At 51.0% G+C, this 15,599-nt stretch overlaps 1 protein-coding gene across 1 annotated transcript in view; it reads left to right on the forward strand.

The window, feature by feature from the left end:
• KATNIP (katanin interacting protein) overlaps nucleotides 1-15,599 on the forward strand; it is a 175,237-nt gene that overhangs the window by 53,277 nt on the left and 106,361 nt on the right. Inside the window, exons 4-5 of the mRNA XM_016216235.2 lie at nucleotides 4,649-4,818; nucleotides 6,219-6,316. Coding sequence (XP_016071721.2) covers nucleotides 4,649-4,818; nucleotides 6,219-6,316 — 268 coding nt within the window. The remainder of the gene's footprint in view (nucleotides 1-4,648; nucleotides 4,819-6,218; nucleotides 6,317-15,599) is intronic.

The following is a 15,599-nucleotide window of genomic DNA, read 5'->3' on the forward strand; positions in this document are numbered from 1 at the left end:
ATGGCCAGGAATCCAGAGGGGGTATTATTTGCTTTCTGGAAAAGGTCTTTGAGGAAAACCTGCCCATATGTGAAGTGAACCCACTGCCTCAAGAGGAGATTCAGGTAGAAAGAAGGAAGGAGAGAACCAGCATCCCGTGGGGGCCTCGCATGGGCTGGTCTCTGAGCTGGAGCATCAGCCTGGCCTCCATTCCATCCCCATGACAACCCAGAGAGGCGTCGGCATTCTGGGTCTCATTTCATTTATTTATTTATTTTTATTATTTTAATCCTCACTCGAGGATATTTTTTTCATTGCTTTTCAGAGAGAGTGGATGAGAGGGGGAGAGAGACAGAGACATCGGTGTGAGAGAGACAGGGTTGCCTCCTGGGCGCGGCCCGACTGGGGATCGAGCCTGCAACAGAGGTAAGTGCCCTTGGCCAGAATCGAACCTGGGGCCCTTCCGTCTGCAGGCTGATGCTCTGACTGCGAAGCCGGACCGGCCAGAGCTCTTGGTCTCATTTTATAGTAGAGGAACCGAGGAGCTTGCCCCAGGTCACGCAGCTGGGAAAGTGGCAGAGCCTCCAGTACAGAGCTGGAGCTTCGTTCCCCACACGACCTCACCGCCGCCCGCACGTATAGGGGTGGGGACATCCTAGAGAACCAATACCAGAGCCTGTGCGCCACCAGGTTCTGGAAGGCGTGGCAGGCTTTCAGCACCATTGCTCTCTGCTTCTACATGCTTCAGGGCTGGGCTCCAGTGCCACCACTTCCATGACACCCCCAGCTGGGAGCCACGGAACCCTCCTCTGAACCCTCCTTGCTCAGAGCCCTGTGGCATGATACCTGGTAAGGAGACAGGAAACAGTGGGATGGGCTTTGGAGCCTCCCAGACCTAAATTTAAATCCTGGCTGCTTCCTGGGCCCTCTGACCTTGGGCACATTCATCTATAAAACAGGCCAACGGTAGGACTTAAACCCCAGGACCAGGAAGGAGTGAGACAAGGTACTCGACAGTCCACAGTAAGCCTGCCACCGAGCATGATTTCATCATCATCTTCATCATTTTAGTGTTAAACGTGCCTTCTCCGAGCTGACATCCAGATAGTCCTCGGATGCCTGATCCTTGGAGAACCCTCAGGTGACCTTTGAGTCATGAGGTCCAGAGGAGCCATGAAGCTAGTCCACAGTCGCACAGCAACCTCAGCGCCTAGAAACCGGGAAAGCTCAGTCCTTGGCCCAGGCACAGTCAGGTTCGTGCGCAGCGCACTGCCTGCTCGCTGAGCTCAGCCCAAGTCCTCTCACCACCTGGGTCCCAGCTTGTGCCCCGGCCACCCAACCATCAAGGGCGTCATGTTCCCGTCACTTCCTTATGACATCTTGTCTCCACTTCCTTTTCTGCACAAAAAAGCTTTCTGTACAAATGACCCAGAGGTCGATACGGCAGGAAGTGGCAATGGTGCCTGCGCCGTGTGTTAGGCACACGGTAGTGTGTCAGGAAGCGCACCTGTGCCGTCTCTCCTTGCTAGACCTGGCGTTCCTTGGGGCCACTTGTCCCAGAAGTAGGTCTTGAGAGCGTTCCTCACTGCTGGTGCGCAGCATGGACCCCCATGCCCAGGGCTCAGACCCTGATGGCTGGGAGAAAGGGACTCACAGATACTGTGCTGTACTGTGAAACAAACCAAACCCGTAAGAGAATCGTGGGACTGGGCTGTGGGGCGGCAGGGCTCCCTCTTCCATAGGGCAGGGACTCAGTCTGATGTCTTCGAATGCCTTTACCTAGGGCAGCTTTTTATGCAAAGTAGGCTATCAAATTTTTTTTAAACCATTTTTCTTTGATCCGGTGTATCTTACTGATGTGCTTTGCTGCAGCAGAGGAGTTCCTTCAGCGATTCCTTTCACAGTTTGAATAATTATCTCCTCATTTATCAGCTTCATAAATCCACATTTTCATAAATCATCCTGCTTAAAGAGAGGCCCACGTGCAGTGCCAGCCCGGATTCTGGGGAGTTGGATGCCACCATGACCATTAAGGTAGCATCAGGAGACAGGCGGTCTCCAGAGGGAGGTTCAGGCAGACACTTTCTGCTAGGTGGTCAGATTCTGACCTGTCCCCCCAACGCTGGGGCCTCCCAGGGCATGGGCTCCCTGCGGTCCTCTGCCTGGAGACTGCTGGTGCCTTCGGAGGGAGCCCTGTGGCTGTTTGTTCCAGTGAGTGCAGCTAATGCTGTGTTTGGAAATTGTCTCTTAGTTACTTGTTTTCCTTCTGTTTTATGCTGTTGCCTCTCAGTCAGGCATCTCCTAGGCTTCCGAGGCTGGCAAGAGATAAGCAGTCTGTAATAAATGTTCCTGCCATGATGGTTGAAAAGATGGATGTAGCAACAGTTCAAGAAACATTTAAAAACAAACAAAGAAATCACCCATAATGCCACCACACTACCTTAAAACTGACTTGATTTTTACACTTATCATCTTCCATTCTGGGTCCACAGCACACTTTCCTCCAACTTTGCACTTAACCACATATGTACCGTGTTTGTTCTGCCATTTTCACCCATTGCTGAACAGATCCCAACCAACACCCCATGTTTAGACAGATTCTTCATAATTATAATGGCTGTGTGAGAGCCCAGGTTCCACTTTCCTGCTGTTGGACACTTGGGTTGCTTTCAGGGTTTTGTTATGACTGATCGGGAACAATTTGCCGGAATGTACTTACTGAGCATATGGCATTTTCTATAACTCACAGAACCTTCTCAGAACCTTACCTCTGAGAAGGTTCTGTGAGTTACCAGCAAGTCTAAGTTTGCCAGTTTCAACATCATCTCACTAGCTTTAGAAGTTGTCTTCATTATGATGAAGACTCTGCAGCCAAATTGCTTAAGTTTGTACCCTAGCCCTGCCACCATACTAGCTGTGTGACCTTGGTCCAGTTATTTGACCTCTCTGTGCCTGTTTGCTTAGCTACGAAATGGGAATAATAAATGCAATTATCCCGTAGATGGTTGTGCCGACCCTCATGGCTCACAGTATTCCATATTTGTGAATTCATCTGCTAATTAGAATTTATTTGCAACTCCAAAATCAATACTCTCAGCGCTTTCACAGTCATTCAAAGACATTTGCAGAGTGGCAGAAAATTTTAGTTGCCTGACCCTGGCACGTTGTCAGCCGAGGGGTAGAAGAGGGCAACACGGCCTTCTGGTGTCAGCTCTCACACTGCAGACAGGGTCCTTTCCGCGGCATCCTTTCCACATTCTTGTGCTTTTAGGTGGTGATCCTGCTGTTAAACGGGCCGCAGGCATAGCGCTGAAGTGCTCTCTAGTGCTGCTGAGTACGAGAAGGCTGAGGGTGGTGGTGTTTCTTACAGAGAAAGTTCACGTGTTAGGTAAGCTTCATTCAGGGGTGAGTTACAGTGCTGCTGGCCAGGAGTTCAGTGTTAATTCCTCAACTCCATATTAGATAAGGTGCCTTCCTGCAGAAACACTCATACAGCAGGGCCATGTATTGATCAGTTGGTGAAAACGTGGACCAGAGGCTCTCAGGAACCAAACCTGTGTTTTCCCCTAGGAGCCATGTCACTGTTCACTAATTCTGTGTGTGTAGCAACTTTATAGAATGTAACTGCCAAGAATATTGCGGCTGGACTGTTGATGTGAAGCATTTAGAACAGAGTTCAGCATACGGAACACACCCTATGCGTGATTACTGTTGTTTTCTAAAATTTACATTTTGCCAACTTGGGAGGAACTTACTTAATCACCGGGGAAGGAGGATGCACCCCTCCTGCCATGCTGGTCGTTTGTCTGTTTCTTCTTGTGCGGAAATAAGTCTAGTTGGTGTGGGGTGCGTGAAGGTGTTTGCCATGAGACTGAAGGGCCTGGCGTCAGACGGGAGCCGCTCTGGAGGGTCTGAAGAGGGCACCGCACACCTTTTTTGGGGCATGAGCAGGGAAAGGGCCAGGCCGGAGGTGTGAGGCTGCGCTTTACAGAAAGCTGAACCGCAGACCCGGCTGTGTTCAGGCCAAGGCCCCTTTAGCCTATGAGTGTGATAATCGCATCATGAATCTTGAACAAAAACCTGCATTGATATATTTTTAATTGCATCAGAATATAAAATGATGACAGTCGAGATATCGGGGTGAGTGTTTGAGAGCACATTTATTTACTGAAGCAAAACATCAGTCTGCCTGGTCTGCTGAGGGGCTTCTCATTTGTTGGTGTGTTTGTTATGTGAAATCTCTCACAAAGGCTTAGACCCTAAACCATGTTTGCTCACACATTGAACCAAGTGCGGTTGTCCACACAGAGCGGAACTGCGTGGCCCTGGGACTGTCCCTGGAAGCCCGGGCTGTGTGGCCGTAGTGTGCACACTGCCCACTTCCTGTCTCAGCCACTGTGGGGCAAGGATATGCACCCTTATTTGTTGCTGACATGCCCATGTTTGAGCCTCAGAATGAAATCAGAAACACCCCTGCAGGGCCCGAAACAGTCTTCCCCTCGCTGCTTCCCTCTGTGTGTAATGGGCTTCTTAGAGGCTGTTTGTAGAAGAACAGCCGGGGTCCCGCCACCCAGCCTCTGATTATCAGAGCAGCGGCTCTGTCCCTGCGTGGGGGTGGCAGCTCGCCCAGGCTCATATAATGAGGATGAAGCGATCATTTTTCTTGCAGGATATTAAAGCATTTGAAAACCAAGGACCCTGTGCAGCTGAGACTGGAGCACTTGGAGCAGGGCTTCTCTGTCTACGTCAATGGGGCCAATTCTGAACTGAAGACGTCGCCACGGAAAGCCGTCCACCCCAACTTCTCCAGGAGTGCCTCGCATGCTGAGGGGACACACGGTGAGCACAGGCCCTTCCAGGCCAAGCAGCAGTTCTGTGAACTCATTAGGAACAGTTGAGCCACGTCTTATGCACATAAACATACCAGCAAATAAATAGTTAACTATACCCGTTTGGCCAGAAAGAGAGAGCGTGAGAGTGAGAGAGAGAAATCCTTTTTTATTTCTTTTAAAACCAGCCTTGGCCTCCACTACCCCAGGGCACAGGTGGCCAGAGCAGTAAATTCCTGGCTTTTATATTTTCTAGTTCTCAAGTGCCTGTAATTTAAGGCAACGTCTAAGATAATTTTGATTACACTGCATTTTCACTCAAAATGTCTTGTCTTTAATACCTAAGCCCTGTTTTGATCCCACTGTTCAGCTTTGAATTTAGTTATTCCACGCTCTGCAGGCTTGAAGCCGGTTTCATGTGTCCTATAATAAAAGCACAGAAAGTCCATGAAGTAGAATAGAAAGCACCATTTTGTCTTTCTGTGCCTTTGTTTCTTCATCTTTAAAATGGGACTAACAAGGATGCCTATACTTACGGTGCCAGAGTGGCCTTCTGAGCGGGCTGCTTTGCCTGAAAGGCTAGTATGCTATGGAGTTACAGGAAGAGGAGTTGGAATGAGGCAGAGCTGGGTTTGAACCCTGTTCTGCTGCTTTCTTGCTCTGAGACCTCCAGCAGTTAGTTCCTCTCTGGCCCTCAGTTTCCTCTCCTGTAAAATGGGGATCATTATGCCCATGTTGCAGGCTTGCCAGGAAGGTTAAATGGCATAAGAAATGTAAAGTTTCTGGCACACAATAATCTTGATTTGTGTACTTACCATAGGTATGGTAAAATCCCAAGCCATTAACAGACAGTGAAAGTGATGTCCCAAAACGGTCCCTAGGAGAGTTACTGCGGTTCAGGTTGGAGTTTGGCATGAGCTTCCTAGTCCCCAGGGCACAGAGGAAAATGGGATGACTCTCTTAGCTTCCATGGCGGAGGAATCCAGTGATCTGCTGCTACTTAGGAGAAACAGGCCTTTCTCAGTCTAGGTTTCAGGGAGGGGCAGGTAACAGGAGCAGTACGTTCACTCATTCAACACATATCTCTCCCCTCTCCCCTCTTTTACACAAATGCTGGCTATGTGCACACTGTCCTGTACCCTGCTTCTATGCCGTGGAGCTTGTTCCTTTTTTATATAGACCTGCTCTATTTGGCTGTACGTTATTACACATATTACTATCATTGCATTTTTGCTGGCCATTTAGCTTGTTTTCTAATGTTTTGCTGCTACAAATGGTGCTACAGTGAATAACTTCGCAGACAGGATTGTGGACACGCTGACGTGTATTTAAATGTAATTTACGAAACTGCCATCAGTGTAAACTTGCCATCGGTGCCTCACCAAGTCTCCTCCCTCATCTCTGGTGCAGATTGTGGACGAAGAGCCCTGTTTCGAGAAGCTGAAGAAGTTTTAAGACGCAATTCACGGACAGCCCCCAGCAGAGCCCAGCGCCGTGGATGGCACCAGGTCAAGCCCTTGGCCCCAGCTCCGACTTTAGAATAAGGAGCAGGATTATTGCTGGAACAGAAACATAATCAGGGCATTTGGAATCTCTATGGGCAGTGGGTGGGCTGGCTGGGCACTGCAGTGGTGCCTTCTCTGCATGTGGCACTGGCCTCTGGAGGGCAGAGGAGCCCGTGGGATCCTCCAGCCTCTCTCTCAGCATGATCCACCCTTCTGGAGTATCGTAGATCAATCTCACAACCCTGTCATGATGAGTCATCCATCTAGCTGTTTTTTATTGAGCACCTTACTATGTGTCAGGCATGGTCTTAGATTCCAGGAACGCAGCCGGTGAGTAAGACAGCACCTGCCCCACAGACCTGAGATGCCACTTTGGTTGCTGCTGAGGCTGCTGCTGCCAGCAGCTTGCATTTTTGAGCTCCTACTGGGTACCAGGTGTGGGCTCAGCTCCTGTATGACTCCTTCCGTTTGCCCTCACAGGAGACCTATAGGGTAAGTTCCAGTGTCCTTCCTCTTTTAAGGGAGCTAAGGAGTCGAGTGCTCAGAAAAGTCAAGTGAGCTTTCCAAGGTCAACTACCAAGAAGTGTCAGAATCAACATTCGAACCCAGATCTTTGGCCCCAAGCTTGGTATTCTTGCCCATGTGGTCCTCATACCTCACCTTGCAGTTACGCCTTCCCAGGGACCTGTCTGTCACAACCTCCACTGCACATTCAAATCACCTGGGAGTTTTAAAAATACTGATGCTCAGGCCCCACCCGCAGAGATTCTGACTCATTTGGTCTGAGGTGAGGCTTAAGCAGTGGTGTATATATACTCTAATCCTGTGCTCACCAAGATTGGGACGGGCTGCTTATAGCTTTTTGTACTGTATCATATGTATAGTTCTACAGGTAAATACTTACATATACTTTATTGGCCCATCTTTGCAATAATCCATAAGTGTGTAAGTCCTCATTGTGCCACTGAAGAAATTGTGTCCAGAGAGGTAAGGGGACTTGCTCAGAGTCACACAGCTGCTAAGGGAGAGGGTAGGCTGAGGTTTCAACCCTGGACCTGTGACTTCAAATCCAGTGGTCCTCCACTTCTCTGCAGAGACATTTGTGGGTCCCTGATTAAATGGGGAAGGGTGTTCCTGCTAGCTCGCTCCAGGGCCAGTGAGCAGGGCTTGCCAGGCACAGAGCCTGGAGGCCTCCTTTGTTGCGAGTTGCCCAGAGCAATGAATGTTAATTTCTCATTCATGGCGCCTTTCTCCACTTCTCGCTTCAGACCATCCTTCTAGTTGTTCTGAGTGCCTTCTATTATCAGGAGCCATATTTGCATCCTGGACTGTGACTTAATGGCTGCTCCAGACTCTGTGCAATTTAAAAGACTTGGCCTGAGATTAATCAGCATCCCTCCCCAGTCTCTCCCTGTGGTCCCACACTTCATAGGGCTTAATCATGGCTAATTTCCTGGCTTCCTGATGCCATAAATGCTGTAATTGTCCTTCTGCACCTATCAGTGAGGGGTCAGCCAGTGCCTAACAATAGAGCCCACGCAGGCTATTTTAATCAGAAATGGATGTGATGCAGGGCATTTGGTGCTTACAAAAATCCTTGGCTGGCAGAGGATGGGCTCTGAGCTGGGCCTCCAGGAACAGCACCCAGCATCTTATCAGGGACCCTAGAAAAGCCGCTGCTTAGGACGCAGTAGGGAAGGTGTGGGGTCAGCATCAGGAATGTGTCACATTAGCTGCGATCCAGGAATGAAGAAGCCACTGCCACAGCCATTGGCCTCAGAGCAATGCTGTGCTTGCTACAGCAACACTGTGAAGAGAGACCCTGTGTAGCCAAGGTGGAACATTGTTGAAAATCCCATCGCCTCCACCACTGTGCCAAGCGCAGAAACAGCCTCCACCTCACTTCTACTTTCCTTTCCTTGCTTTCCCTGCTTGTGTGAGGCCATCTGATGGGCTCATGTGAGTTGCATCCAGAACCGCAGTTGAAGGTAGTCTGGGGAAACAGTACCTGGCTTTCTGGCCTCTAGTGAACTGGAAGACATCTTAGGAAGAGAGTAGAATGGGTGCTGGGGTCAACCCACCCCCCACCATTACCGATGAGACCAACTCTGCTCCCCCCTACGCGGTCCTCTGGGACCATCCCTCAGACATATAGACAAACCAGGGAGCATTCAGTGGCCATGTTGTGAAAGAAATCACCCAGTAATCTAACAAACAGTTATTACCATGGGCCAGGGACTGGGCGGGGTCTGGGGTTAAAAACAAAAAATCAGATAAGGCTCCGTTCCTGCCCTGGAAGATCCTGCCCTGAGGATGTGGGAACTGCTAACCTGGGAGGAAGACATGACTGCTGTTTCCAAACACACAGAGGGACCAGCTTAGTGGATTCCAAAGTTATCAACTTTAGCCTGTGGGCCAAAGTTGCCCCCAGATCAGGTTTTTTGAACTCACACAGTTTAAAAAGACTTAGTCACTTACTAACATTTAAATTTAAAAGATTTTATATAATTTTTAAGAAGCTCTATTCCTGCTTCTCTAGAAAATGGGAAGATCTGGCCCACAGACTGGGCCGCCCTCTCATCAGGCAGCCACTATGGGGGAGCCTAGGAGTGGTCTCCCTGCTTAGACATGGCATAAGCCTGCTGGTTTGCTACAGTCCCCACCACTCCCTTTAGGGTCCCAGAACTGAGGCCCAGTGGTAGTTGCATTTTGTTATAAGCTCTGCTACGGTTTCTCTTACATCTTTCCATTTCCCACCTGGCTCTTTGGGATATTTGGACCTGTGTCCTCCGGGGAGTAGAAGGGAAAGGGCTTTGGAGTCAGACAAACTCCTTATTAGCTGTGTGCCCTGGAGCTGGCAGTGTGACCTCTATGAGCTTTGAGCTCATCAGCAATAAAACCTCCCGGGGCTGCTGGGAAGGATGTGCTCATAGTGTGTCAGGTGGTCCATCAGGGGGATTCTGCTCATGCTTCAGGTAGGAGCCCTTGGTGGCAGGTGACAAACAAGTCCAGAGAAGTGGTTAAGAGCACAGACTCAGGCACCCAGATACCCAGGTTCAAAGCCTTGGCTGCATCACTTACTAGTTGCACTGTCATAGATGAGTTGCTAAACCTCTCGTTTTCTCAAGTGTAAGTAGGGTTGATAATGGTACGTGTCTTATAGGATCAGTAATGAGGTTGTGACGAGCCAGTGTTTGGCGAGCATTTCAAGCAGTGCCCCGCACAGAGGAGGCATCAGTAAATATACAGCTGCTATAGCCAGTGCAGGGGCACTGACGATGAGGGCAGATGCAGGCCAGGCCCGCTCCCCTGGAGCTTGCATTTACGAAGTGTGGGTGGTCCAAAAGCAAGCAAACAAGCAAATAAACAAGTGTGTGAGGGATAGGAGAGTGGAATGAGATGGGTGTGTCTGGGGGAAGAGTTACTCTAGAGAGGGTGGCTGCAAAGGCTTCCCCAGGGGATGCATCTGAGCTGACTCCCAAAGATGAGAAGGTCTGGAGGGAGAGTCCCCAGGGAATGGCACAGCGAGGACAGTAGGAAGTGGGGTCAGGCTGAGAGGAGGTCGGAGTGGCCAATGCACAGAAGTGCAGAGGGCAGGCTGTGAGAGGTGGGGGTCCCAGGTCCAGGGGCTGGATCACACTGCCTGGAAGATCCCTGGAAGGAATTTGGATTTTATTTTAAATGTGAGGAATTCCCTGGAGGGTTTTCAGTAGGAGAGTGACACGCTTGGGCTCGTGCTTTGGAAAGATCCGCAGCTGCTGGGTGTAGAAGGGCCGCCGACAGGGCCAGGTGGCTGCGGAGGACCAGGCGGAGGGTTTGCAGCAGGGCTCCCTGTGAGCCTCAGTTGGCCTCTTTCTCTACAACCTTCTCCATTCATCATCCTTCCACCTCTGTTCCCTACCCCCAGCTTTCGCTATCCCTTTGGCTGTCCCGACCCATCGGGAAAAGCCACTCATTGCTGACGTGGCCTTCTGCACATCAGTTTCTCACTTCCTCAGTATTTGTCTGTTGTCATTTTCCAAGGGAGAGACCATCGGAATCTCTCAGCCTGTCTCTGTTCCTTGGGTCATGGCCTGGACTGTGGGTCAGCCTGGATAAGACGCCCACTTCTGCCTGGATGGGCTGTGACAAGAGGTGGGGCCAGGCCTGGCTATTCAGAGCCTGCCTGCCCCAGAGCTGTTCACTGAGCTGGGACTGGGCCCCCTCGCTTCCATCGAGGAGGCTGTCGGCAAGACAGTGAATGGCGTTGATGTGCCAGCTGCACTGTTACTGTCTTGAGGGAGAGAGACTGGATTGGTTTCCTTTGGCCCCAAGTAGCAGAGTTTAGAAGCAAGTTTGTCCATAATAGAAGTACTTGGGGACAGATTGCGGGTGTGTAGGAAAGAGGTGAAGACAGTCTCTCTACCCTTTTGAATGGGCTTTACTGTCCTTGGAGGCAGCCAGGGGTCAAGGTAGCAGAGTCTCCAATAGCCAGTGGTGGCCAGTTCCCAAAAGCAACCCCACCAGGGGAGGGACCACAGCCCTGCCCTGTCCTTCTGTTAGTCCGCTACCCAGCAGGAGGGACAGATGGGGCCACACAGTCATCTTGCACATTTGCACGGGCCAGGTCAGCAGGGGCACAGCAGTCCCAGTGCAGAGAGCCCTGCAGTCACAGTCTACACCCGCAGGCCCCATCTCCTTCCCCAGGCACCCGTGCACTCTCCCACCTGTCTTCTTGCCGGTCTTTCTCAGTGACTCCCCTAAACTCTTGAGTCACACATCCCCTTTCCACTGACCAAGCCCAGTACCTTTGCTTCTTCCAGTAGAACAGATTTCCCTTCTTAGGGTCTTGTCCAGCAACTAGGAAGCACTTTTGGATAGAGCTCCCTTGATGGAGGCTCACCAGCCTGAGACTCCCTGGGCCACAAAGTCAGAGTGAGCTAAATGCTGGCGCAGAGGCTGACCAGCTCCACCTGTGAAACCCTTCTCGGGACTCTCCAGTTTTCTGGAAAACCGGCGAGGTGAATGGTGCTGCTTTATTGGGCCTCTAAGTCGCCACCTCCACTGTGGAGTGGCTGGTGGTGATAAATGGGCTCTGCTTGGTACTCTCTTCCACCGCGCCCCCCCTCCCCCGCCGCCACTTCTTGGCCTTAGATCTTTCTGCTGCTATCCATGGATTAAGATTTATGGCTTCCTCGGCCTTGTAATACGTGGGTGGACAGCGGCCTAATCAACAGAGCCGTCGTTTACCAAAATGCTGTCAGATTTGATGAAAGTCATCGGCTCTTAGCATTAAATTGGTGGTGAAGGGATTGGCCTTCCAGCAATTTACTGTGGGGTGGGCTCTCCTTAAAGGCCTGAAAAGCAAATTCATGACAATTATTACAGCAAAGGCTCTGCTCTCACTGCGCGGCTGTCCCTGGGTTCCTGTTGTGGGCCCGGCAGCTTAGGTACCCCTGGGAAAGCTCACAGTGAAAATGTGAAGTGTGGGCGCCCTTTCCTTTGTTTCCCTCTTTCTGAGTTTTCAAAACCCCTGCAGTGAGGGCAATAAATGAAATAACCCATAGAGCCTTGGCCTTTACAGTGACCTTGCATGACACAGTGTCGAGCACTTTTATTTGTAAGAGATCAGACGAATCCGGGAAGAGCACATCAAATAAGGCAGATTTACTCCCCACCCGGAGCCTGCCTCTGTGTGCTCCGAGCTCTCCTACCTCTAGAGGGAGCCATTTGCATACTGCACACCCTGCACCGCGGAACAGAGCAGCCCCAGCCTGGATCTTTGTTTCTAATTGACCGAGAGCTTTATGCACACCTCTTAGGACACTCTGCTGAGAGGAGCAGCAGCCACAAATAACTCTGAGCACAGTGCTGTCCTGAGTGTGGCTGAGTATAAACACGCTGGCCTTGGGCTGGCAGGCTGGAACATGGGTGTTTGGGTACTGGGGCTTTTACATTCTGTCCTGGTCTATGATTGATACTGCAAAGGTCTACCCAAGTCTGGGCCCTGGAAGTGGGCAGGAGAGAGCAGCTGCTTAGCAACGCCCACTGGGGGTAAACCAGCGTGCCAGGCAGGGAGCCAGCCAGGAGCGTGGGCATCATCCTTGCGAGGGCGTGAAGGTGGGAGGCAGGGAGCTGGCATGCCTGGGGCTGGGTTGGAACCTGCCAGCCTTGCGCTCTTTCTGGGGAGGTGGGCACCATCATGTGGGCAGGGCTGCTCTCCACCTTCTCTCAGTGGTGGCAGAGGTGCCTCCCTGGGTCTGAGGCAGTAGAGCCAGCCAGATGGAGGGACTATTTATTCCCCTCTCTGGTACCCACTCAGCGTTTAGTTTCGTCACATGTTGCTTCATAAACACCTTCCATATGTGTGCTGTGTGAACTCCTCGACGGGCCAGGGCATTGGTTTTGAGATGTTTTATATCCTGACATGTACGTAGTCAGTACTCAGGACTCGCTGATTAACTCCCTTAATGCCTACTGTATACCTGTCTCCTGACGTGTTGGTGGGGCAAGCGGTTGTGCTAAGCTCCAGGGAAGGGAGAGGGATACTTTTGGGGAAAGGGAGGATGGGAAAGCTGTAGAAGAGAGAGAGGTATGTGAGCGTTCCTCCTTGAGCGTGGGAGCCCTTTCTCACATTTATAATTCAGATCAGGCTAGCAGAGCTACATGAAATCCAACTCTTTTACTTGCCAGTGGGAAAACCCATTCAGGCATGGCTGGATCCAGGTGCTCAGACAATGTAGCAGGGCTCTTCTCTATCTGTCAGCTCTGTTTTTTCCCCATGTTGCCCTTTTTGGTACCAAGATGGCCAGCAGCCGCTCCCAACTTACATTCTGTCATCCTGCTATTGCATGTCTTTGGCTCCCCTGACCAGCCACCCGGTGACTGTGGGCCAGTGGCATCTAATGCTCAGATTGGCCAGGCCAGGGTCATATGCTCCACCCACACCTGGTCTCCGTTACACGTGGACACTTGGATTGGGGTCTGTGGGGGGAGGATTCACCAAAAGAAAACCAGGGTGCTTTTACTAGGAGACTGGGGAACGCATGCTGGGTGGGCTGAGACAACAATACCCCTAGATCTCACGGCACTTAAACTTCAATGTGTGTGTAAGTCACCTGGAGTCTTGTTAAAATGCAGATTCTGGTTCCCAGGTCTGAGAGGAGCTTGAAATTGTACATTTCTCACAAATCCCCAGGGGAAGTCAGTGCTGCTGGCCCGTGGATGGCACGTGGAGTAGCTGGGCCCCAGTCCAAGCCCTCCCTCTCTAGGTAAAGGAACAGATCCAGGGAGGGGCCTGGCTGGGCCCCCTGCCCAGTAGGCTTCCCTCGTGCCCTGCCTCCTTCCTTGCAGGGTTTCAGCATTTGGACAATTTTTGAGTGGTTCCTGGGAAGGAGGGAGCACACTCTCTTTGAAGGTGTCATGGAAAATCCATCTCTGTAATGAAATCCAAGGCTTTTGCAGCTTCCCCTGGCCTTAGGCAGAAAAGCCCCCAGGAGTCTCCTCGCCTGGAAGCCCCAGGTTTATATGTCCTGTGTAGTGCTACCCTCCCTGGCCCCACCGCTGATGCTAAGAAATGCTCTGAAAGCAAGTTTGCAAAGCCTGGCAGGCAGCGCGGGTGGCCTGAGCCCAAGGCAGCGAGGCTGATGGTCACGAGCAAGGTGGAGTGGAGCGCTCGGTTCCAGAAAGAGCAGGGCGCATTGCCAGGTGACCGGGAAAACACCCTGTGGCAACTTCTCTGCGCCTCTTCCACCCCCCTGTTCCCTGACAGGGCGGCTCCCACCTGCCTTTTTCAGGCCCTTATACTCTCGCAAAGATCTTTTCCTGGAATGATCGATAGCTCAGTCCCTGTTTCCCTTTCTGAGTGTTGACAGTCTCAGGAATTATTTGTTTCTCCCCAAAGGCACTGTAGTAGCACAGGCTGGGCACGTGCAGTCAGCTGGGGTCCGAAAATATTAAATGTAAGATTCCAGAAATGAACAATTTATAATTCTAAGTCACGCACTCTTCGGAGTAGCAAGATGAAATCTCACGCTGTCGGGCTCCGTCCTACTCCAGGTGTGAATCACCCTTTGTCAGCACCTCCGTGCTGTGGAAGTGGCCTGCCTCTTAGTCACTTAGTAGCCACCTCGGTTATCAGGTCCACTGTCAAGGTACCCCAGTGCTTGTGTTCAAGTCACCTTGTCCTACTTAATAATCCCATAACTTTTATTATAGTATATTATTATAATTATTCTGTTTTATTACTACTTTTGTTAAACTCTTACTGTGCCTAATTTATAAATTAAACTTTATCATAGGTTTTGTATATGCCCAGAAAAAACCAGCATATATAGGGTTCAGTACTACCCGTGGTTTCAGGCATCTGCTGGGCTCTTGGAACTTGTCCCTTGTGGGTAAGGAAGGACTGCTGGATAGCCTGGTGGTTTAGGCCTAGGGTCAGTCAGCAAACACCAGCTCGTGAGCCAGATTTGGCTACAGCCTGTTTTTGCAAATAAAGCGTCTTTGAGACACAGCCATGCCCATTTCCTAGGCATTATCCATGGCTGCTTTCAAGCTATAAGGGGATTGTTGAATATTGTGACAGAGACCATATGGCTGGCAAAGCCTAAAGTGTTTACTTTTTAAAGGAAACATTGGCTCAACATTGATCTCTGGAGCCATACTGCTGGGGTTCAAATCTAGGCTCTGTGGCCCCCTAGCTGTGTGACCTTGGGCAAGTGGTTTATAGACTTGTGCCTCGGTTTCCCCCTGTGGTTACCGTGAGGAATAAATGAGCAAATAAATGCACCCAAAGCACTTGGAGTGGTGACCAGTTTGCATTAGTGAAATGGCACCTGGTGTGAGGGCAGTGTGGCCATGGATGAGAAGGGAGTTCTGTCCTGACCACTGACTGTCCCGCAGGTTCCCCAAGCTCTGCTTTGTAAGCTGATGGCTGAGTTCACTGTTTGCAGGGGAGCTGAATCTTGCCCTGTGAGCAGTTCTAATGCTGCCGGGTGAGGGGAAATGCATGTCTTTCACTCTCCCTCAGCTGGGTAACTCAGGACACGTGGCTTGGTGGCCCTCTTCCTTCTCTCAGTACCGGGACTGCATTAGGGTGACGCCCGGGAAGGTAAGTTTTAAGGACCCTCCCTCCTGGATTTGTGCATGTGCAGAGCACCCGCGAGGGAGCGCCTCCTTAACTGTCGCTCCCCGGGCGCCTCGCTTGACTTGCCTGCCCACCCAGTGCAGCCAGCTCTGATGCCAGCATTGGAACTGGAGCAGTGTCTTCTCTTGACTCAGGGGTCTGAACAAACCTGTCAGGAGT

Source organism: Miniopterus natalensis, chromosome 3 (assembly GCF_054644295.1).
Source record: "Miniopterus natalensis isolate mMinNat1 chromosome 3, mMinNat1.hap1, whole genome shotgun sequence".
In the NCBI taxonomy this organism is placed as follows: Eukaryota; Metazoa; Chordata; class Mammalia; order Chiroptera; family Miniopteridae; genus Miniopterus; species Miniopterus natalensis.